Source organism: Scyliorhinus canicula, chromosome 11, assembly GCF_902713615.1.
Source record: "Scyliorhinus canicula chromosome 11, sScyCan1.1, whole genome shotgun sequence".
Classification (NCBI taxonomy): Eukaryota; Metazoa; Chordata; class Chondrichthyes; order Carcharhiniformes; family Scyliorhinidae; genus Scyliorhinus; species Scyliorhinus canicula.
The window spans coordinates 87950749-87975619 of NC_052156.1; the positions used below are offsets into that span (position 1 = coordinate 87950749).

General features: G+C 47.2%; 1 protein-coding gene and 1 non-coding gene across 2 annotated transcripts in view; one reads left to right on the plus strand and one right to left on the minus strand.

The window, feature by feature from the left end:
- The window catches only part of dock3 (dedicator of cytokinesis 3), a 1304448-nt gene that overhangs the window by 887890 nt on the left and 391687 nt on the right, over positions 1 to 24871 (minus strand). The window contains 1 exon segment of the mRNA XM_038810823.1: positions 12727 to 12768. Coding sequence (XP_038666751.1) covers positions 12727 to 12768 — 42 coding nt within the window.
- On the plus strand, positions 1881 to 1953 carry trnaf-gaa. The gene has a single exon. It is a non-coding gene; the product is annotated as a tRNA-Phe (tRNA).

Below are 24871 nucleotides of genomic sequence, written 5' to 3' on the forward strand. Positions count from 1 at the left end.
TTCCTGACTCACGGGGTTTTACCCGCACACACAAACCCAGAGATCATCGCATTAACCCACTTAAAAAAGGCCTTTGGTATAAAAAAAATGGAGACACTAGAGAACAAACAAAAATCTCAGAACCGTCATCTTTACCGTCTGTGCCCTTCCCGCCATTGACAACAAGAGCATGTCCCACCTCCGAAAGTCCTCCTTCATTTGCTCAACTAACCGGGCTAGATTTAATTTATGCAACTGCTCCCATCTCTGTGCCATCTGAATTCCCAAGTATCAAATCTCCCTCCGATCACTTTAAACGGCAACCCCCAGCCTCCTCTCCTTCCCCCTCACCTGTATCACAAAAAACTCACTTTTTCCCATATTCAATTTGTACCCCGAGAACCGCCAATTTCCCCTAAGATCTACATAATCTCTCCATCCCCCTAACGGGTCAGAAATATACAGGAGTAGGTCGTCCGCATACAACAAGACCCTCTCTCCAAAACCCCCCCCCCCACTTTCAGACTAGCCCCTTCCAGTCCTTTGACACTCTCAGCGCCATCGCCAATGTTCTATAGCCCAGGCAAACAACAGTGGGGAGAGCGGACATCCATGCCTCGTCCCCTGGCTCAGTCTGAAATATTCCAAACTCACCCGGTTCATCCGCCAGGCACTGTACCAGGCACTCGCCACCGGCGCCTGGTACAGCAACCGGACCCAGTCTACAAAACCCTGCTCAAACCCAAACCGCCCCAGGACCTCTCACAAATATTTCCATTCCACCCGGTCGAAGGCCTTCTCCACGTTCATAGCAACCACCACCTCCATCTCCCTTCCCTCGGAGGGCTTCATAATGACATTGAAGAACCTTTGAACGTTGGCAGTCAGCTGCATTCCTTTAACAAACCCCATCTGGTCCTCCGCTATCACGCCGGAACACAATCCTCTATTCTCGAAAGCAAAATCTTAGCCAGCAATTTGGCGTCAACATTTAATAGGGAGATTGTATGACCCGCATTGTTCTGGGTCCTTCTCCCTCTTCAGGATCAATGAGATCGGAGTCTGTGACATTGTTGGGGGAAGAACACCCCACTCCCTAGCCTCATTAAATGCTCTCACCAGCAGCGGATCCAGCACCTCAGAAAACCTCTTATAAAATTCCACTGGGTATCCGTCCGGGTCCCGGGGCCTTGCCCGACTATATAGCCTCCAATCCTTCTACTACTTCCACAATCCCAATCTCGGCTCCCAGTCCCACCACCAACCCTTCCTCCACCTTCGGAAACTCCAAACCCACCCCAGCTGGGGGCCCCAAATCATACAGCTGACTGTAAACACCCCGTTCACCCCCGCTGGGTCAAAAATCGTGTTCCTCATTCTATCCTTCACTCTTCCTATCTCCCTTTTCCTGAGCTGGTGTGCTAGCATCCTACTGGCCTTCTTCCATATTCATGCACCGCCCCTCTCACCTTCCTCAACTGCTCCACTGCCTTCCCCGTGGGATGTCAAACCAAACTCAATCTGCAGCTTCTGCCGCTCCTTCAACAATTCCGCCTCCGGTTCTTCTGAGTACCTTCTATCCACCTGGAGGATCTCCCTAACCAGCCTATCCATCTCTTCCCACTCCATCTTCTCCCTATGAGTACCGCACCGACATCAGCTCCCCCTTAACTACTGCCTTCAGTGCCTCCCATGCCGTTGCTGCCGAAACCTCCCCTGTGTCATTTATCTCCAAATAATTCTGGACGACCTCCCGCACCCGCCCGCACACCTCCTCATCCGCTCTCAATTGCGAGCGCTGACCCCCCTCCTTGCTCACCCGTAAATCCACCCAGTGTGGGGCATGGTCTGACAAAATAATTGCTGAATACTCGGACTGCTCAACAATTGCCGAATACTCAGCCGAAATAGCTCAGTTGGGAGAGCGTTAGACTGAAAATCTAAAGGTCTCTGGTTCAATCCTGGGTTTCGGCATCCCACGGGGCGCTGCGATTCCTTGCCATCTGTCAAGTCGCCCAGCCTTTTATCGGCCCGATGTGGTGCAGTGGATAGCACTGGGACTGGGGCACTGAGGACCCAGGTTCAAATCCCGGCCCTGGGTCACAGTCCGTGTGGAGTTTGCACATTCTCCCCATGTCTGCGTGGGTTTCACCCCCACAACCTACTGATGTGCAGGTTAGGTGGATTGGTCGTGCTAAATTGCTCCTTAATTGGAAAAAAAATAATTGGGTACTCTAAATTTGTGCATTGTGGATCGCACAATTGCTTCACAGCTCCAGGGTCCCAGATTCGATTCCGGCTTGGGTTACTGTCTGTGCGGAGTCTCCACATCCTCCCCGTGTGTGCGTGGGTTTCCTCCGGGTGCTCCGATTTCCTCCCACAGTCCAAAGATGTGCAGGTTAGGTGGATTGGCCATGATAAACTGCCCTTAGGTGTCCAAAATTGCCCTTAGTGTTGAGTGGGGTTACTGGGTTATGGGGATAGGGTGGAGGTGTTGACCTTGGGTAGGGTGCTCTTTCCAAGAGCCGGTGCAGACTCGATGGGCCGAATGGCCTCCTTCTGCACGGTAAATTCTATGGTAAATTCTATTTTCCATAATAACAGCAAAACCCTGTTCAAAACGAAAAAATAAATCTGGGTGTACACTTTGTGTACATGGGAGAAAAAAAAAAACTCCTTCGCCCTTGGTCGTCTGAACCTCCACGGATCTACCCCTCCCATCTGTTCCATAAACCCCTTTAGTTCCTTCGCCGCGGCTGGTCCCCTCTCTGTCCTTGAACGCGACTGATCCAACCTCGGATCAACAACATTATTGACGTTTCCCTCCCATGATCAGCTTATGCGAGTCCAGGTGCGAATCTTTCCCGACACCCGCCTCAAATTCCACGTTGTCCCAGTTTGGTGGATAGATATTCACTAATACCACCGGCATCCCCTCCAGCTTCCCACTCACCATAACGTACCCCCCCCCCCCACAAAGTCCGCCACTATAATATAATAATTGCTTATTGTCACAAGTAGGCTTCAATGAAGTTACTGTGAAAAGCCACATTCCGGCGCCTGTTCAGGGAGGCCGGTACAGGAATTGAACCCGCGCTGCTGGCCTTGTTCTGCATTACAAGCCAGCTGTTTAGACCACTGTACTAAACCAGCCCCTGATGCTCCCTGCCTCAAATGATACCTACGTATTGATCAAGATCGCTACCCCCCTCGTTTTAGAATATAGCCCCGAATGAAATACCTGCCCAACACTTTCCTCAGCCTAGTCTGATCCACTACCCTCAGGTACGTCTCCTGTAACATTGCCATGTCCGCTTTCAAACTCTTCAAATGTGTGAGACCACTTGACCGGCCCATTCAATCCTCTCACTTTCCATGTGATCAGTTTGGTCGCCCCCCCACAAGATCAACCATAACCCTTCTTAGGCCAGCTTCCAGTCCGTGTACCGTGCCTCCTCAGGTCCGCCCTAGGGCGCCCACCTGTCATCAACCCCCTATCTGTCTCAAGTCCCAGTCCCTCCCCTCTCAGCAGATCAATAGCCCCCTCCCTCCCTCTCCCCATAACAAAATAACAATCCCAACCCCCCTCAACAAACTGATCGCCTGCTCGTCCCCCACTTCCGTGAGCTAGCCTGGCGCCAATCGTCATATCCCCCACTGATCTCCCTCCCCCCGCTCAAACATACATTTTCAAAACATCACAATCCCCAACAAACACAAGAAGAAAATTCCACCCACCATCGCCCATTGAGGACAAAGTTAACTGCAAACAAAACAGCAACAGCCCCAAATTCAGTGGAAAACAATACATACAAAACCCAAAGAGAAAAGAAATTTAGCAGCATATCAAGAACATAGCTACTCGCTCCCAAGTTCAATGTCCTCCATCACCTGCCAGTCCCCTGTCCTTAACAAAGGTCATCGCCTCATCTGGCAATCCGAAATAAAGTTCCTGGCCCTGATAAGTGACCGAGAAACTCATGCCGAACTTCATCTCCTTCTGAAAGAGGGCCAATTTCACATTATTGAAACTTGCCCTTCTTTTAGCCAGTTCCGCACCCAAGTCCTGGTAAATATACAGTTCATTGCCTTCCCACATGCAGCTCCGAGCCTGCCTGGCCACCTCAAGGTCTGTTCCTTGTCCAGGAACCAGTGCATTTGTACCACCATCGCTCTCGACAGCTCATTCCTCAGCGGCTTCCTTATAAGTGCTCTGTGTGCCCTGTCCACTTCCACGGGTTGAGCAAATGCACCTTCCCCCAGCAGCTTCTCGAACATGCATGCCATGTATGTCCCTGTGTCCGGGAATCCCTCGTTGCACTCTGGAAGGCCAACAATCCTGAGTTCTGCCTGCGCGGTCTGTTCTCCAAATCCTCCACTTTCTCTTGCAGCCTCTTCAGGTGGTCCTTCATCAGCCCCATCCTCACCGCCATCGTGGCTAGCTGCTCCTTGTGCCCAGCAACTGCCTCTTCCACCTTCTGGATTGCGTGGTCCTGGGCTTCCAATCTCTGCTCCACACGATCAATCCCAGTCGAATTGGGATCCAGGTATTCCTTTCTTTGCTGAGCAAAGCTCTGCTGGAGAAAGACCACCAGCTGCTCCGTTGACCACTGGGCCGGCAGTTTCGGTCCCTGACCCTCCCCCATATTCTCCTGCGCTGCAGACTCCACTCCCGTCTTCGACCAGCGACTCTCCTTTTCAGACCACTTCTGGTCCATGAATCCATACACTGATGGGAAATCCTTCTCCTCTACTTCACCAGTTTCCTGTTTTGTTGGTCAAATCCACCGTAAATCGGGGAAAAAGGTACTAAAGGTCAACTACGAGTGGGAGCTACCATATAAGCAACCACTCACTCCATGGTCGCCCATTTCCACTCGAAACCAGGCCCACCCAAGATGGTCCCCCACCCCACCCATGACCACACTCATCCTCCATACCTGCCACGTCGGATTCCCCCCCCCCATCTCCCATCCCACCTCCCCTCCCCTAACTGGCCAACCATTACAGCCCCCCACCTCCCCCCGCGCCAACTGCACTTCCGTTCACTAGCATTTCTCACCCGAAGGCCCCCATCCCTCCCCCATATAACCCACCTTAACTTGCGCAACAGGTGCCCGATTAACATAAAAAGTATCAAAGACATCAAAAGCCCCAGAAATGCAACCGTTACAAAAAAAAATCAAAAAAACAAAAGACATGCCGAAAGAAATAGCGGGGGGGAGAGCAATTTTCCACTCCTAACAAATTTGCAAATTCTTAACTTCCCCCTACATAGACAAAGAAGAACAATAACAAAACCCAAAACCCATAATTCGTCCATCCAAAATCACCATTCAGCTCTCCCCCAGCTTTTGATCCCTGATAAAGTCATTAGCCTCCTCCGGCGTCCCAAAGTAATATTCCCAGCTATCATAAGTTACCCAAAGTCTGGCCGGGTACAACACTCCGAATCAAATCTGTCGCCGGGACAGCACTGCCTTCGCCTTGTTGAACCCCGCTCGCATCCTGGCCAACTCCGCTCCAATGTCGTGATAAATCTGGATTTGATCCCCCCCATTCACAGACCCGTTTCGCCCTGGTCCACCTCAGGATCCTTTCTTTGTTGAGAAACTTGTGCATTTGCTCAATCATTGCTCCCCTGCTCTCAGCTTCTGCCTCAAGGGCATATGGGCCGGGTCCATCTCTGGGGCCTCATCCAACACCTTCTCCTCCACAAACCTGGCCAACATTCTAACAACGTAGCTTGTGACACTCGTTCTTTCCACTCCCTCTGCCAAACCCACCATTTGCAGGCTTTGTCACCTGGACCTATTCACTTGGTCCTCCACCTTTGACTGCAGCGACTTGCATTGATCCCCCAGGATCTTCACCTCTGCCTCCAAAGACACAATATGGTCACTCTGTTCGAACTCCACCTCCTGGATCATTGCCCCGTGTTTCGCGGCACTTTTCCACCCATTCCATTGACCTGCAAAGAGGTGCCACTGCTCCCTCAATCACCATCAACCAATTATTTGCATTTCATTCCTTTGCTGCTCTTTAACGAAGCCCATCAATTGCTCCATCTGCAGCTTTCCCGTAGACGGCCCTTCCACATCCGCCATTTTCGTATATGGTACTGCGCCCCGAGTTCCCTCCAACTCTTTCACCAGATCTCTCATTGCCTTCAGCCGGGTCTGATAGCCTGCAACATGCCCCTCCAGGGAGAACGTCTTCCCCTACACCTCCGCTCCACTTTTCTGGCAATGTACCCAAAGCATGAGGCAAAAAGGCCAAAACCAACATCGTCAAGCAGGAGCTGCCCTTCGTGCAAACACTCACTCCATGGCCGTCACTGGAAGTTTTCTCTTTTTATTCCCCACATCATGAGTCCACCCGCCAGCTACTGGTTTAGCACAAGCAGTGGTGGGAAGAAGCCCTTAGACTCACAGAATGTTACAGCACAGAAAGAGGACATTCGACCCATTGTGTCTGCGCAGGCCATCAAGCACCTATCTATTCTAATCTAATTTTGCAGCACTTGCTTAAATGAACATTAATTTCTCATTTAACGGTCTCAAATGTGGCCGAGTGAGAAGGCCATCCACGGGCCGCCCTGCTTCGAACTTAGCCGTGTGGAGGTAGAAGGAGTGGGGGGGTCCCACAGGCAGATTAAATGCCTCCCACACAACCAAACATTCCATGGGGAGGGCGCTAAATTCTAATCACCATGTCTAGCATATACCTGTGTTTCTCATTTGATTTCACAGCAACAAGACTGTGCAATAAAATGAGTGCAGCTTCATTCAGTGGAACGCTAAGGTCCAGGTTTTCACCTGGGGTACCTCTCCATCATGGCAAAAGTCCAGGATATGACTGGAAATTCAAAGACCTGCCCCGGAACATGACACTTCTCATTTCAGGGTGTGGCGGGGAGGGGGGGTTGCGGTAGGAGTGGAATGGGGCTGGGGTTTGCGTGTGAGGTTTATGAAGACAACTGGCCATTTAAATCACAAGCAGTCTGCAGTGAAGTGGAATTTTGATAGACCAGGAGTGTAAAACCTGGAATGTGCAGATCAGGTGAGCTAAGAGGAGGTCAGAATTTGGTGGATTTGTTTAGATAGCCAGGACACCCTTGGAGGGGAGGGAATGCAGCCTTTGGGATTGTTAAACGCAAACATGATTGCGTGTAAATAATCCTTTAGTTCTTTGGAACTGTCAAGGAATTATCAAAATTGTCAAGGGACTGTCAAAGGATACTCGGTGAGTTGGGATCGAGGAGTGTAGAAACAAAGGGTGTGGGGATCATGAGCTGGCATGAGGCTAAGTTGGCATCGGACCATAAAGACTCATGGGGATCTGGGGGCACAATCCAGACTCACAGCCTCTGTCACTTAGAAGGACAAGGGCATGAGGACACCACCATCTCCAAGTTCTCCTTCAAGCCACACAGCATCCTGACTTGGAACTATGGGCGGCATTCTCCCCTACCCGGCGTGACGGACGGTCCCGGAGTAGGGGAGTAGCGCCAACCACTCAGGGGTCGGGCCTCCTCAAAGGTGGGGAATTCTCCCCACCTTTGGGGGCCAGCCCCGCGCCGGAGCGGTTTGCACCAGAAGACTGGCGCAAAAAACTCGGGGCTGGCCGAAAGGCTTTCGCCGGTCCGCACATGCACCGGCAGTGACGTCAGCGGCAGCTGGCCGCTGACGACACTGCCGGCGCATGCGCGCTGTGGGGTTCTCTTCCGCTTCCGCCATGGCGGCCACGGAAGGAGAAATAGTGCAACCAGGGCACTGGCCCGGAGTCTGAGCGGGGTCCCCGATCGCAGGCCAGGCCACCGTGAGGGCACCCCCCGGGGTTCGATCGCCCCCCGCCCCCCCCAGGACCCCGGGGCCCACTCGCGCTTCTGATCCCGCCGTTCCAGAGGTGGTTCAAACCTCGGCGGCGGGAGAGGCCTCCCAGCGGCGGGACTTCGGCCCATCCGGGCCGGAGAATCACCGCAAGGGCCTCTCCGATCGGAGTGGCGAGATTCCGCCGCCGCCACTTCCCGGGTGGCGGAGAATCTCTGCCACGGCGGGGGCGGGATTTTAGGCGGCCCCAGGCGATTCTCCGACCCTGCTGGGGGTCGGAGAATTTCGCCCCATATCACCATTCCTTCACTGTGTCTGGGTCACAATCCTGGAAGTCGCTTCCCAAACATAGTGGGTATAACACCAAATGGACAGTTCAAACTGATGACTCAAGACTACCTTCATAAAGGCAATTCAGAATGCCCACATCCGTGAGCGAATAAATTAAAAGAAAATACAGCAGGAATCCTTGGCTAGTGACTATGAGATAAGCAGTTTACTTTTCCCTCATTAGCCCAAAGATGCAGAGGGCAACTCCAGTATCCTGATTATTGCTTCAGCTAAGTATGTTCGCACTGACCAAGAAAATATACTTGGAATTTCCTAGGCTTTATAGATCAAAGCTATACTGGGACACATTTATCCATTAGGTTGGAGGCACGGAAACGCAGTGGTTAGCACTGTTGCTTCACAGCTCCAGGGTCCCAGGTTCGATTCCTGGCTTGGGTCACTGTCTGTGTGGAGTCTGCACGTTCTCCGTGTCTGCGTGGGTTTCTTCCGGGTGCTCTGGTTTCCTCCCACAAGTCCCAAAAGACGTGTTGTTAGGTAATTTGGGCATTCTGAATTCGCCCTCTGTGTACCCAAACAGGCGCCAGAATGTGGAGACCAGGGGCTTTTGACAGAAACTTCATTACAGTGTTAATTGGGGAGGGTTTAAACTAATGTGGCAGGGGGATGGGAACCATTGCAGGAAGCCGGAAGGTAATAAAACAGGGACAGAACAAAAGGCAGTAAGGGGGAAAGTGTAAGGCAGAGGAGCCATAGTCAAAAATCAAAAAGGGTGACAGTACAAGGTACAGTGACTGAGGGAAGCTCAGTGAATAGGCCCAGTAATACTAAAAGGAATAAAATGGGAAGTAAAAACATAAATGGTAAGCGACGTGGCAGGTTGTTGCATGAAGATATGGGTTCAACGACAAGGAAAATTAGGAGAAACGTTAAGAGGAAATATAACTTAGGAGAGGTTACTGATCGAGGTGTTAAGATTCAAAACAGAGTTATAAAAACCAATATAAGTGTACCTTACCTGAATGCTCGTAGTATTCGGAATAAGGTAAATGAGATGATGGCGCAAATCATCAGAATGACTATGATTTAGTGGCCATTACTGAAACATGGTTATAGGATGGTCACGACTGGGAGTTAAATATCCAAGGGTATCAAACTATTCGGAAGGACAGAGTGGATGGTAAGGGAGGTGGTGTAGCTCTGTTATTTAAGGATGACATCCAGGCAATAGTAAAGGATGACATCGGTGCTATGGAGGATAAGGTTGAATCCATTTGGGTGGAAATCAGGGATAGTAAGGCGAAAAAGTCATTGATAGGAGTAGTCTATAGGCCACCAAATAGTGACATTATGGTGCGGCAGGCAATAAACAAAGAAATAACTGATGCATGTAGAAATGGTACAGCAGTTATCATGGGGGATTTTAATCTACATGTCGATTAGTTTAACCAGGTCGGTCAAGGCAGCCTTGAGGAGGAGTTTATTGAATGTATCCACGATAGTTTCCTAGAACAGTAGGTAATGGAACCTACGAGGGAACAAGCGGTCCAAGATCTGGTCCTGTGTAAGGAGCCAGGATTGATTAAGGATCTCATAGTTAGGGATCCTCTCAGAAGGAGCGATCACAATATGGTGGAATTTAAAATACAGATGGCGGGTGAGAAGGTAAAATCAAACACTAGTGTTTTGTGCTTAAACAAAGGAGATTACAATGGGATGAGAGAAGAACTAGCTAAGGTAGACTGGGAGCAAAGACTTAATGGTGAAACAGATGAGGAACAGTGGAGAACTTTCCAAGCGATTTTTCACAGTGCTCAAAGGTTTATACCAACAAAAAGGAAGGACATAAGAAAGAGGGAAAATCGACCGTGGTATCTAAGGAAATAAGGGAGAATATCAAATTGAAGGAAAAAGCATACAAAGTGGCAAAGATTAGTGGGAGACTAGAGGATTGGGAAATCTTTAGGGGGCAACAGAAAGCTACTAAAAAAGCTATAAAGAAGAGTCAGATAGATTATGAGAGTAAACTTGCTCAGAATATAAAAACAGATAGTAAAAGTTTCTACAAATATATAAAACAAAAAATTTCTACAAATATATAAAACAAAAAAGAGTGGCTAAGGTAAATATTGGTCCTTTGGAGGATGAGAAGGGAGATTTAATAATGGGAGATGAGGAAATGGCTGAGGAACTGAACAGGATTTTTGGGTTGGTCTTCACAGTGGAAGACACAAATAACATGCCAGTGACTGATAGAAATGAGGCTATGACAGGTGAGGACCTTGAGAGGATTGTTATCACTAAGGAGGTAGTGATGGGCAAGCTAATGGGGCTAAAGGTAGACAAGTCTCCTGGCCCTGATGGAATGCATCCCAGAGTGCTAAAAGAGATGGCTAGGGAAATTGCAAATGTACTCGTGATAATTTACCAAAATTCACTAGACTCTGGGGTGGTCCCGTCAGATTGGAAATTAGCAAATGTGACACCACAGTTTAATAACGGAGGTAGGCAGAAAGTGGGTAATAATAGGCCAGTGAGCTTAACTTCGCTAGTAGGGAAGCTGCTGGAATCTATCATCAAAGAAGAAATAGCGAGGCATCTGGATGGAAATTGTCCCATTGGGCAGACACAGCATGGGTTCATAAAGGGCAGGTCGTGCCTAACTAATTTAGTGGAATTTTTTGAGGACATTACCAAAGCGATAGATAATGGGGAGCCAATGGATGTGGTATATCTGGATTTCCAGAAAGCCTTTGACAAGGTGCCACACAAAAGGTTGCTGCATAAGATAAAGATGCATTGCATTAAGGGTAAAGTAGTAGCATGGATAGAGGATTGGTTAATTAATAGAAAGCAAAGAGTGGGGATTAATGGGTGTTTCTCTGGTTGGAAATCTGTAGCTAGTGGTTTCCCTCAGGTATCAGTGTTGGGCCCACAATTGTTCACAATTTACATAGATGATTTGGAGTTGGGACCAAGTGCAATGTGTCCAAGTTTGCGGACGACACTAAGGTGAGTGGGTAAAGCAAAAAGTGCAGAGGATACCGGAAGTCTGCAGAGGGATTTGGATAGGTTAAGTGAATGGGCTAGGGTCTGGCAGATGGAATACAATGTTGACAAATGTGAGGTTATCCATTTTGGTAGCAATAACAGGAAAAGGGATTATTATTTAAATGATAAAATATTAAACATGCTGCAATGCAGACAGACCTGGGTGTGCTCGTGCATGAGTCGCAAAAAGTTGCTTTACAGGTGCAACAGGTGATTAAGAAATCAAATGGAATTTTGTCCTTCATTGCTAGAGGGATGGAGTTTAAGACTAGGGAGGTTATGCTGCAATTGTATAAAGTGTTAGTGAGGCCACACCTGGAGTATTGTGTTCAGTTTTGGTCTCCTTACTTGAGAAAGGACGTACTAGCACTGGAGGGTGTGCAGAGGAGATTCACTAGGTTAATCCCAGAGCTGAAGGGGTTGGATTACGCGGAGAGATTGAGTAGACTGGGACTGTACTCATTGGAATTTAGAAGCATGAGGGGGGATCTTATAGAACCATATAAAATTATGAAGGGAATAGATAGGATAGATGCGGGCAGGTTGTTTCCACTGGCTGGTGAAAGCCGAACTAGGGGGCATAGCCTTAAAATAAGGGGAAGTAGATTTAGGACTGAGTTTAGGAGGAACTTCTTCACCCAAAGGGTTGCGAATCTACTGAATTCCTTGCCCAGTGAAGCAGTTGAGGCTCCATCATTAAATGTTTTTAAGATAAGGATAGATAGTTTTTTCAAGAATAAAGGGATTAAGGGTTATGAGCTGAGTCCACAAAAGATCAGCCATGATCTCACTGAATGGCGGAGCAGCTCGAGGGGCCATATGGCCTACTCCTGCTCCGAGTTCTTATGTTAATGTAAGCCTACTTGTGACAATAAAGATTATATTAAAAACAATTAAGTTCTTGTGGCAGTTGGGTGCAAAACATTTTCAACATCAAGTAATTATCTCCAAGCATGTCCCTTACTTTAGGTATTATTAAAACATTGACCCAAAATACTTTTGTTGTTGCAGAGCAGTCTAAAATTTACGCAAACATTACAACATGGTTGAAAGGTTTCTGCAGATCTCCACTCAGCAGATATGTCTTTTTTTTAAAAACATAGTTTAATGCTCACCTTTCTTTTAAGCTTATGTTATGACAAGTTTTGTGTTCATCAAGATGTCACAATTTCCTCACCATTCTCGGCACCTAAGAAATATTCCACCGACTAACACCAATATATTATTTCTCCACTTCCTCGATTGACACATTGCAGTCCCCAACTTGGATTGCCAACTGGTGTTGAATTAGTAGCAAATTCACACTTGACTCCCAGTGACAGAAACCACGTTCTAATGTGTGATCCAGACTTTTCTCTCTCACTCCCATGGTTTATGATGGAGATTTTGGAAATAATTATTTTAGACATTGAATTTACAAATGAAAGATTAACAGTCAAAATGCTATTCTTAAGATAATGATGCAAACATTTCAGATTTTCTTTACAACATAAAATTTTCTGCATGAGACTTTCTTTGTGTAAAATCGGCAATAATCAACTTCAGTGCTAATATTTATGGGTTTCCTATGACCTACCTGTGCAGTACTTTGCTGTATGCTGTGTCTACTGGATAAGTGCTGTCAAATTAAAGGAAACATATTAGTAAAATGCATAATAATTGTAACAATTACAGGTTCTTATATTAGCTGTGTTCCTTGAAATTTTGGCTGACTCCTGTAACATTGTTGGACTCCATCCAAATCGCTGAACCAGACCCAAATATTTTATACATAGCAAAAGAGGGCTTTAGAATTTCAGGGTCGCAATAGACTCAGAGAAATAGGCATTATTAAGACAAAGAAATTCAAAGGATGCAGATATCATTGATTGAATTTGTGCAGTTGTCATACTAATGGGAAAAGGCAGCACCAATGCCTTTTATAAATAGATGTAAAAATATGTTCTTCAAATAGTTGACGACGTCGCCATCTATAACATTCAAATTTATATCAACCTTGACTCTGTGTTTAATTCCAGTTGGTTTTGCGCCCTACACACACGCACACATACTGTGGAGCAGACTGAGCAACGAGAACAATTGCAGATGAGCAATATTTGATCCAATGTCACAAAGAAAACCTTTTTAAAAAATAAATTTAGAGTACCCAATTAATTTTTCTTTAATTAAGGGCCAATTTAGCGTGGCCAATCCACCTATCCTGCACATCTTTGGGATGTGGGGCAAAACCCACGCAATTACGGGGAGAATGTGCAAACTCCACACGGACAGTGGGCCAGAGCCACGATTGAACCTGGGACCTCAGCGCCATGAGACAGCAGTGCTAACCACTGCGCCACAGTGCTGCCCCGATCACAAAGAAAGACAATAAATAATCCCTTTTGCAAGGTCTTACATATGCAAACTGATTATAAAGTTACATTTGTGTTTTCACCATTCTGCACATGGACCTTCCTTAATGTCAATTGTCAGCAGGTGACTTTACCTGATGTCTGGAGCAGTTCCATATATATCAAAAACAGAGTGTTGGCTTTTAATAATAGTTACAACAAAATGGCAGATTCAACATCAACTGTCAGTAGAGGGAGTAGACAAAGTCCCCTCTTTGGTGGTTCTCAGTGCCTCTGAAAGCATGTAGCCTGCTTCATTCATGTTACAGCATTACCTTGAATGCAAGGCCACAAGTTGGTAATTGGAGTATAAAATTAATATAACCCTGCTGCCTCTCTGCAGACTATTTCCAGACTGAACATTTGGAAGAAGTTCCAATCGATGGCAACACAGAGCTATTTTGCATAATTTCAGATGATCTTTCAAGCTGCACTTTTACACATGTTTGATACAGGATCTGCATATTAACCTGTTTGAGTGGTGCTGAATCGTCGTGATGGAGATCTTTTTATGCTTTAATATTTCATACATTCTATTACTCACTTTGAAACTGTCACAAGTAAGGCTCTTCATACAAATGTGATTTACTACATTGCTTCAGTAATTTAGTATTGTTTAGCGTTCAGAAAGAGATTAAGGGCTGGACACTCCGCTTCACCGGAAGCGAGAATTGCGATCGGACAAAGAATTACACGAAATTGAAAAAATCCATTTAGCGCACGGTGCCGATTCTGACACCATGGCAGCGAAATCGAAGATTGCATGCCATACTGGCGGGTTCATACAAAACTGTTATTTGCATCGATTTTAATATCATTAGCAGGTAGGATACTGCATGCTCCACCCCTCCGGGATGCTCTGCCCCTCTTAGATGTGGGAGTCCACCTAGGCCTCCACTCTGGGCACCCTCAGATCCCAGCTGATCCATTAAAGGGATGGGTGTGGCAAAGCACAATCACCGACCCACCAGGTGTTGCAACTCCTTATTGCAGTCATCAGAAGCGCAGCCCCAGTACAGGGGAATGGCAGAGCTCACCTCAAAGAAACGACACATGCACAGCTGCCTTTGACACCCTCCCTGGCACACTGCTTCTCTCAAGGCAGAGGCCTCACCAGTAACCCCATCAGCTAACCCACCACTGTTATGATCAGCTGTGGCTGACCAGCCGCCCTCAGGCAACTGGACGCGAACATGATCGGCTGGAACCAGCTCGGGTAGATCCGTGGCATGAGCATCATATGTGGCCTTCTGTTGGGCCCGGGACTGCAGCATTTTTTGTAAAACCGTGAGGTGGTCAAGGTCTGGAACATGGATGGCTGGAACTGTGGTCCTCAGAGTGCGATTCATGAGCATCTGCGCTGGAGACAACCCAGTGGACAGTGGGGTTGCCCTGTCTGCCAGCATTGCCAGGTTGAAGTCAGAGCCTGAGTCTGCAGCTTTCCACAGCAACCGCTTGACAATATGGACTGCTTTCTCGGCCTTCCCGTTTGATTGCGGGTAGTGGGGACTGGAGGTAACGTGACGGAAGTTGTAGGACTGTGCAAAATTAGACCATTCCGGGCTGTAAAAGCATGGACCACTGTCGCTCATTACCGTGAGCGGTATCCCGTGCCTGCCGAACGTTTCTTTGCAGGCTTTGATGACCGCCTTCGACGTGAGGTCGGACAGTTTCACCACTTCTGGGTAACTGGAGAAGTAGTCGACCAGGAGCATGTAGTCACGCCCCTTGGCGTGGAAAAGGTCCCACACCTACTTTGGACCACGGAGAGGTCACGATATCGTGCTGTTGCAGTGTTTCCTTGGGTTGAGCCGGTTGAAACTTCTGACAGGTGGGGCAGTTGAGGACTGTGTTGGCAATGTCCTGGTTAATGCCCGGCCAATGAACCGCTCTGCGTCGGCATTTCTTGACTCCAAGGTGACCCTCATGGAGTTGACCCAGCACCGTAGCCTGCATGCTCTGAGGAATAACGATCCTGTCGAGTTTCAGAAGAATTCCCTACACAACCGTCCACTCATCTTTCACATTAAAGAATTAGGAACATTGTCCCTTCTGCCAGCCATGCGTAACGTGCTGCATCACACGCTGCAGTAGAGGATCCTTGGCCGTTTCCTCACGAATTTGGACCATCCGTTCGTCAGAGGCTGGGAGGTTGGTGGCACACAATTGCACTTGCGCTTCTATGTGGCAGATGAAGTCACCTTGTTCACACGGTGTGGTGATGGACCGGGATAGGGCATCTGCAATGATCAGCTCTTTGCCTGGCGTGTAGACAAGTTCGAAGTCAAAGCGGCGGAGTCGAAGAAGAATTTGCTGTAACCGAGGTGTCATGTCATTTAAATCCTTCTGGATTATGTGGAATAGAGGCCTGTGGTCCGTTTCCACCGTGAATTTCGGCAGGCCGTAAACGTAGTCATGAATTTGACTACTCCTGTCAGGAGACCCAGACACTCCTTTTCGATCTGGGCATACCGTTGCTCAGTGGGCGTCATGGCCCTGGAGGCATGTGCCACGGGAGCCCAGGATGAGGGGTCATCTCGCTGGAGGAGCACCGCCCCAATGCCGTCCTGGCTTGCATCAGTTGATATCTTGGTTTTCTTGGTTGGGTCGAAGAACACTAGAACTGGGGCTGTGGTGAGCTTTGCCTTCAGCTCACGCCATTCCGCTTTATGTGTGGGCAGCCACTGGAATTCCGTTGACTTCTTGACGAGATGGCAGAGGGCCGTGGTGTGGGATGCCGTATTGGGAATGAATATCCCAATAAAGTTGACCATCCCGAGGAAGCAGAGGACCGCCTTCTTGTCCTCCGGAGTCTTCATAGCGTTGATTGCCAAGACCTTGTCGGCGTCTGGCCGCACACCCTGCTGCGAAATGTGGTCACCTAGAAACTTAATATCCGATTGACCAAATAAGCACTTGGCCCTGTTCAGCTGGAGACCATGTTCGTGAATTCGCTGGAAGACCTACTTGAGGCGAGCGATGTGTTCCTGGGGCGTTGTGGACCAGATAATTACGTCGTCCACATCCACTCGCACCCCCTCGATGCCCTCCATCATCTGCTCCATGATGCGGTGAAACACTTTGGAGGCAGATAGGATGCTGAAAGGCATGCGGTTGTAGCAGTAGCGACCGAACGGGGTGTTGAACGTGCACAGCGTGCGACTGGACGCGTCCAGCTGTATTTGCCAAAAGCCCCGGGAGGCGTCCAGCTTAGTGAAGAATTTGGCATGAGCCATCTCACTGGTCAACTCTTCACGTTTCGGGATTGGGTAATGCTCCTGCATGATGTTGCGGTTTAGATCCTTAGGATCAATACAAATGCGGAGCACCCCTGATGACTTCTTTACGCAGACCATGGAGCTGACCCAGTCTGTTGGCTCTGTGACTTTCGACATGATGTCCTGGTCTTGGAGGTCCTGTCATTGCTTTTTCAGACGATCCTTGAGGGGTGCCGGCACCCGGCGTGGTGCATGAATTACAGGGGTGGCGTTCTGCTTGAGCAGGATTTTATATCGGTACGGGAGCATGCCCATTCTATCAAATACGCTGTTGTACTGCGTGATAATGTCGCCTATGTCGGCTCGCAAATTTCCATCGGTGAGGCCATCGCCGGTGACGATGACATGGTGTGATCTCGCTGAACCAGGTTCAGGAGCTTGCAGGCGTGAGCAACGAGCAGGGACGCCCTGTCAGGCTTGACGATTTCAAACCGTAATGTTGCCTTGATCGCCTTGTTGGATACCCCTAGTTGACACGAGCCACTGGAAGCTATGGCATTGTCATTGTAGTCAAGGAGCTGGCAGGCCGGTGGAAGAATGCTTGGTCGGGCCTGGATGGTGTCGAGGTCGGATTGTGAGATGAGGTTCGCAGACGCGCCGCTGTCCAGTTTAAATCCGATGCGAGCCTTGTTAACTGTGAGGACAGCACATCACTCGTCGTCTGGATCCACACTGAGGATCGAGAGGCGTTGCGCAGGTGTGGTGGAGGCCAGCTAATGTGTGATTATGATGCCCACCTGATATGGAGACTTGAGGCAGTCAGCATCAGGGTCCGTTGGGCTGTCGGGATCGGAATCTGGCATGCCTTACTGTATTGAGCGGACACTTCTGCACTGCAGCTGGGATCGCTGGCTGCTGAATGGTGGAGCAGATCTACAAAGGGCTGCGTAGTGGCCAAGCTTGCCACACTGGAGACAGCGACGTCCTTTTGCCGGACATTGCCGCTTTAAGTGGGCGGGGCCACAATTCGGCCATTTCATGATGCTGACGTCAGTGCGTTCCGTGCGCCATTGCGCAAGCGCAGTGCGGTCGGTCAACATACGCACCTACACAGTCGGGTTGTCGGTCTCGTCGTCCACTCGATCGTGGCGCGCATGTGCAGGGATCCGGGAAAAGCGCGCAAAACGGCCACTCTCTTCGATGCTCAGGCCCTGCATCTGTGCGATGGCCTGCACTCCCTCCACCTCGTGGGAGGCCAGCCCTGCAGTTTCCGCCGCCCCGATGTTGGGATAACGATTCCTGGCATGCTCATGGACAACGCACGTTTCAATAGCGACAGAGAGTGTCAACTATTTGATTTTAAGGAGCTGCTGCCGCTGGGAGTCGGAGTGGACCCCGAAAACGATCTGATCCCGGATCATGGAATCAGCCGTTGAGTCTTAGTTACATGACTGCGCTAGGATGCGGAGATGGGTCAAGAAGGAGTGAAAGAGTTCATCTCTGCTGGAAGATGTACCGTTCAAAGCTCTCATTCACCTCAATGTCGCAGTGGCTGTCGAACTTCAGCAGGAGTGTTTTGAATTTCGTTTTGTCTTCGCCGTCGGCGAACGTAAGGGAGTTGTAGATATGGATGGCGTGATCCCCCCGCAGTGGAGAGAAATAGCACAATCTTCCTGGCATTGGATTGGATTGGATTTGTTTATTGTTACTTTTACCGAGGTACAGTGAAAAGTATTTTTCTGCAAGCAGCTCAACAGATCATTCAGTACATGGGAAGAAAAGGGAATTAAACAAAATTCAAGAAAATACATAATATGGCAACACAAGATATACAATGTAACTACATAAGCATTGGCATCGGATGAAGCATACAGGGTGTAGTGTTAATGAGGTCAGTCAATAAGAGGGTCATTTAGGAGTCTGGTGACGGTGGGGAAGAAGCTATTTTTGAGTCTGTTCGTGCGTGTTCTCAGACTTCTGGATTTCCTGCCCGATGGAAGAAGTTGGAAAAGTGAGTAAGCCAGGTGGGAGGGATCCTTGATTATGCTGCCCGCTTTCCCCAGGCAGCAGGAGGTGTAGATGGAGTCCATGGATGGGAGGCAGGTTTGTGTGATGGACTGGGCGGTATTCACGACTCTCTGAAGTTCCTTGTGATCCTGGGCCGAGCAGTTGCCATACCAGGCTGTGATGCAGCCAGAGAGAATGCTTTCTATGGTGCATCTGTAAAAGTTGGTAAGGGGTAATGTGGACATGCCGAATTTCCTTAGTTTCCTGAGGATATATAGGCACTGTTGTGCTTTCTTGGTGATAGCATCGACGTGGGTGGACCAGGACAGATTTTTGGTGATGTGCACCCCGAGGAATTTGAAACTGCTAACCATCTCCACCTCGACCCCGTTGATGCTGACAGGGCTGTGTACAGTACTTTGCTTCCTGAAGTCAATGACCAGCTCTTTAGTTTTGCTGGCACTGAGGGTGAGATTGTTGTCGTTACACCACTCCACCAGGTTCTCTATCTCCCTACTGTATTCTGACTCGTTGTTATTCGAGATCCAGCCCACTATGGTCGTATCGTCAGCAAACTTGTAGATGGAGTTGGAACCAAGTTTTGCCACGCAGTCGTGTGTGTACAGGGAGTAGAGTAGGGGGCTAAGTACGCAGCCTTGTGGGGCACCGGTATTGAGGACTATTGTGGAGGATGTGTTGGTGTTCATTCTTACTGATTGTGGTCTGTTGGTCAGAAATCGAGGATCCAGTTGCAGAGTGGAGAGCCAAGTCCTAGGTTTTGGAGCTTTGATAAGAGCTTGGCTGGGATTATGGTGTTGAAGGCGGAGCTGTAGTCAATAAATAGGAGTCTGATGTAGGAGTCCTTGTTTTCGAGATGCTCTAGGGATGAGTGTAGGGCCAGGGAAATGGCGTCTGATGTGGACCGGTTGCGACAGTATGCGAATTGAAGTGGGTCAAGGCGTTCCGGGAGTATGGAGGTGATGCGCTTCATGATCAGCCTCTCGAAGCACTTCATTAAAACTGACGTCAGGACCACTGGACGGTAGTCATTGAGGCACGTTGCCTGGTTCTTCTTTGGTACCAGTATGATGGTGGTCTTCTTGAAGCAGGTGGGGAGCTTGGAGTGGAGTAGGGACAGGTTAAAGATGTCTGTGAATACCTCTGTCAGCTGGTCTGCGCAGGCTCTGAGTGCACGACCAGGGATCCCGTCCGGGCCCCTCGCCTTCCGCGGGTTCACTTTCAGGAAGGCCGATCTGACTTTGGAAGCTGTGATGGTGGGTATGGGTGAATTATGGGCTGCTGGAGCCCTCGACAGCGGATGGTTGGTTACCTGCTCGAACCGAGCATAGAATGCATTAAGTTCATCGGGCAGGGGTGCGCTGCTGCCAGGGATACTGCTCAGCTTCACTTTGTAGCCGTTATGTTGTTTAGTCCTTGCCACAACCGCCGAGAGTCTGTCTGCGATTCTAGCTTAGTTTGATATTCTCTCTTGGCATCTCGGATGGCTTTGCGGAGGTCGTACCTAGATTTCTTGTATTGGACAGGGTCGTCTGCCTTGAACGCCTCAGATCTGTCCTTCAGTAGGGAGTCAATCTCGCGGTTGAGCCATGGTTTGCGGTTGGGGAACGCACGTACTACTTTCTTTGGCACGCAGTCGTCCACACATTTGCTGATGAAGTCTGTGACGGTGGCGGCATACTCATTTAAGTTAGTCGCTGAGTTCTTAAATATGGACCAGTCCACTGTCTCTGAGCAGTCACGTAAGAGCTCTTCTGTCTCCTCGGACCAGCACTGCACAACCTTCTTAGCTGGAAAATGGGTGTTTATCAGTGATGTCAAAGTGTGGGTGGAGCTGGGCTGTCTGTCTGCTTCTACTCTCGCTTTGGGCTGTTTGCTACAGGGTGTGTTTAGTTTGTTTTAGATTTGGAGAAGCTGCAGTCACAGCAAGATGTACGAATCTCTGCGAGCTAAAGAATGTTCATTTGGTGATTTCAAAGTGGTTACTGCTCTCAGTAGGAGAAGTTAAACCTCATGTCTTTCTGTAAAAAGTATTCTTTTTGTCATATGGATGTTGCAAGGAAAGATTAACAGTTACTAATAGAGTACTGTATTCTTTGGGGAATTTATTGGCGTTGATAGTTGTTAAGATGTTTTCTGTGGGTTTATAAAATGTTAACTGGTTTCATAAATAAACATTACTTAACTCTCTGTTGCACTCCACCTGTAAGGCAGGCCCGTGTGCTCCCCACAACCACAATCCATTAAAAGTTGTGGGTCAGGTGAACTCCAAGATACATTTGGGATTCTCTAAGCCCTGGCCCATAATAAATTGGGGGCCCGAGGGGGATAAAAGTCTATCTCTGGATTGGCTGATTGAAATTAAAGACAGTGAGGAGTGAGCATATTGTGGGTGCTTTCAGGTGTGGTATTCCAGTATTCCAGTTTAAGTAGGGAGTGTGTTGTGGACAATGCCTCTTTCAGAGGCTCTGAAGTTTTTGGGAGTGGAGACGGTCACACACAGTACCTTACAGACAGAAACTAAAAGCAGGCTTTTAGATTTGGCAAAAACATTGCAATTCACATTACCTGACAGAATACGAAAAGAAGAGGTACCACGGTAGCTGAGCATTTAAAATTGCCTGAGATACAGTCTGATTCATTGGAATGGCAAAGATCCAGTTGCAGATTAAAACAACTTGAACATGAAAAAGAATTAAAGAAGCTTGAATACACAATGAGAGAAAAAGAAAAAGGAAAGGAAAGATAAAAGAGAAAAAGCAAATAAATAATAACCCACGCAGAACAAAAAGAAAGAGAAAGGGAGTTACAGATCAGGGAAAAAAGAAAAGGAGAGATAGAAAGAAAAAGAATAGCCCTAGCAGAGCAATAGAAAGAGAAAGGGAGTACAGATCAGCGAAAAAGAATGAAAGAGAGAGGAAAAAGAGAGAGGAAAAAGATAAAGAGAGAGAGGAAGGGAAAAAGAGAGAGAGTTTGAACTTCAGAAAATGGCCATGAAACATGACAGTCAGTTAAAATTGGCGGACGTAAAGGGAAACGTGCAGTTGGGGGACAGTGATGAGGATAGCGAGAAAGAGCATCATAGTCGAAGGCTTGATGGGGATCTTTTTCAATATGTCCAAGCATTGCCAAGGTTTGATGAGAAGGAGGTAGAAGCCGTTTTCATTTCATGTGAGAAGGTAGCTAAACAAATGAAATGGCCACAGGACATATGGGTATTACTGATTCAAACAAAAGCTGGTAGGTAGGACGAGTGAAATGTTTGCATCACTACCGGAGGAGGTATCTGGGATGTATGAGTAGGTGAAAAAATCCACCTTGGGTGCATATGAACAGTGCATATGAAGACGACAGGCAAAGGTTTAGAGATTTAAGGAAAGAATTTGGTCAAACATACATGGAGTTTGAAAGGATCAAACAGTAGTTTTGAAAGGTGGATAAGGGCTTTGAAAATAGACCAAACATATGAACCTCTCAGAGAAATTATACTTTTGGAGGAGTTTAAAAATTCAATTCCTGATGTAGTGAGAACTCATGTGGAAGAGCAGAGGGTTAAAACTGCGAGATTAGCAGCAGAATGGCAGATAATTATGAATTAGGTCATAAATCAAAGCTTGTTTCGGACATCAGTTTCAGCCTGTGAGGGATAGGATCTGGGGACATGAGTAATACTCAAATAGTAAAGGTAAAGGTGATATGAAGGGAGATAATGAGAGTGTACCTCTGATTAAAAAAGAAATCCAGGAGGGTGGAAGAGAAATGTAAAGTTTCAAATGTTTTCACTGTAATAAACTAGGCCATGTAAAGTTACAGTGTTGGTGGTTGACGAAAAGCTTTGGGAAGGCTGATGTGGTAAAACAGGCTAAGACAGTGGGGTTTGTTAAAGTGGTCACGGAAAGCTCAAGTGAAGCGAAGGAGGTGCAACAGATTGTACAGCCTGATCAAGAGGTGATTGATAAGAAGGTGCCAGATCTCTTGAAAGAATTTACTTGTGTGGGTAAAGTTTACTCATGTGTACTAGAAGGAGCAGGTAAGGAAGTCGAAATGTTAAGAGATACGGGAGCTAGTCAATCTTTAATGGTAAGTGATGAGGAGTTATATAGTTTGGGAAGAATGATGCCTGAAAAGGTGGTAATATGTGGAATTCAGGGTGAGAAGAGTAGTATTCCATTATAGAAGGGAGCGTTCCAAGTCCAGTGAAGAGTGGTGAAGTGATAGTAGGAGTAATAGAGAAGCTATCTTGCCCAGGAACACAGTTTATCTTGGGTAATGATTTAGCTGGATCGCAGGTGGGAGTGATGCCTCCTGGTGTTGATAAGCTAGTGGAAAATCAGACAACTGAAGAACGAATATTCTGGAATTTTTCCGGATTGTGTAGTAAGAAGGTCGCAAAGGCACAAAGATAAAGTTGAAGTGCAATTATCAGAAGCAATTTTTGATCAGATGGCTGAAAAAGAACAAGAACAGGTGGAGGATGAGGCGGATATTTTTACTTCAGGAAAATTGGCAGAGTTACAACAGAAAGATATAGAAATAAAACGGATGTATCAGACAGCATATACAGAAGAGGAATATGAGTTTATACCAGAGTGTTATTACCATTAACGGGAAAATGGAGACCTTTACACAGGCAGACGAAAAGCGGGCAGAAGTTCATCAAATAGTATTGCCGGTAGGGTATAGAAAGGAGGTGTTGCGAGTAGCACGAGGTACCAGTGGGAGGTCATTTGGTAGTAAGGAAAATTAAAGCTAAAATACAAACATTTTCATTGGCCTGGACTACATACAGATTAACCATTAGTTAAATTTTGTCGATCATGTCACACATGTCAAGTGATAGGGAAACCTCAAGCAGTGATAAAACCAGCGTCCTTAATACCCATTCCAGCATTTGAGAAACCTTTTACAAGGGTCTTAATTTATTGCGTCGGATCGCTTCCTAATACGAAAAGTGGGAATCAATATCTTTGACTATAACGGATGTGTCTACTAGGTTTCCAGAGACCATTCCAGTACGCAATACTACAGCTAAAAAGATTGCGGAGGAGTTACTTAAATTCTTTACTAGATGTGGACTATCCACAGAAATATAATCGGATCAAGGATCAAATTTTACCTCAAAGCTATTCAAAGAACTCATGGAAAGATTAGAAATAAAACACTTCACATCAACCTCGTACCATCCAGAATCGCAGGGAGTGTTAGAAAGGTGGCATCAGACATGTTGAGGGCTTATTGTCAAGATTATCCAGAGGATTGGGATAAAGAAATTCCATTCGTATTGTTTGCAATTAGGGATTCACCTAATGAGTCAACCAAATTCAGTCAATTGAACTAATGTTTGGTCATGGCCATGATTAAGGAAAATTAACCGATTAAGGAAAAATTGGGGAGTGACAAATCGGAAATTAAATTATTGGATTACGTGTCAACTTTTAGGGAACGATTAAATAGAGCTGGGGAATTGGTTGGACATTTAATTTGCACAAAATGTGATGAAACGGGGAGGAGGACAAGAAATCCAAAGTTCGTAGTTTTGCCAGTGGAGATGAAGTTTCAGTATTGTTACCAGTGACAGGTGAACCTTTAAGAGCAAGGTTTTGTGGACCTTATCAGATTGAAAGGAATTAAGTAAGGTGAATTATGTAGTGCGAACGCCGGATAGAATTGAAACTCACCGAGTGTGTCATGTGAATATGCTTAAAAAGTACTTTGAAAGGGATGGAGAGAAAAAGGAGGTTTTAATGATTCTAACTCGAAGTGAAGAACCAAATCCAGATGACTTTGAATTTGACATACCTCAAAATAAATTGGAAAATGAGGGTGTTCTTAAAATTGGGATAAATTGTTGAGTTACCTTCCACAGGAAAAACAGACTGACCTGAAAGAGTTATTGCTATCACATGGGCAGGTTTGTGGAGATAAATTGGGAAGTATTAAAATCATGAGGTAGCTGTGGGAAATGCTGTTCCAATCAAACAGCATCCATATAGACTTAACCCTTTAAAATTGGCACAGGTTAACAAAGAGATTGAAAGTATGCTTACAAATGGCATAATTGAAGTGGGTTGCAGCCAATGGAGCTCAC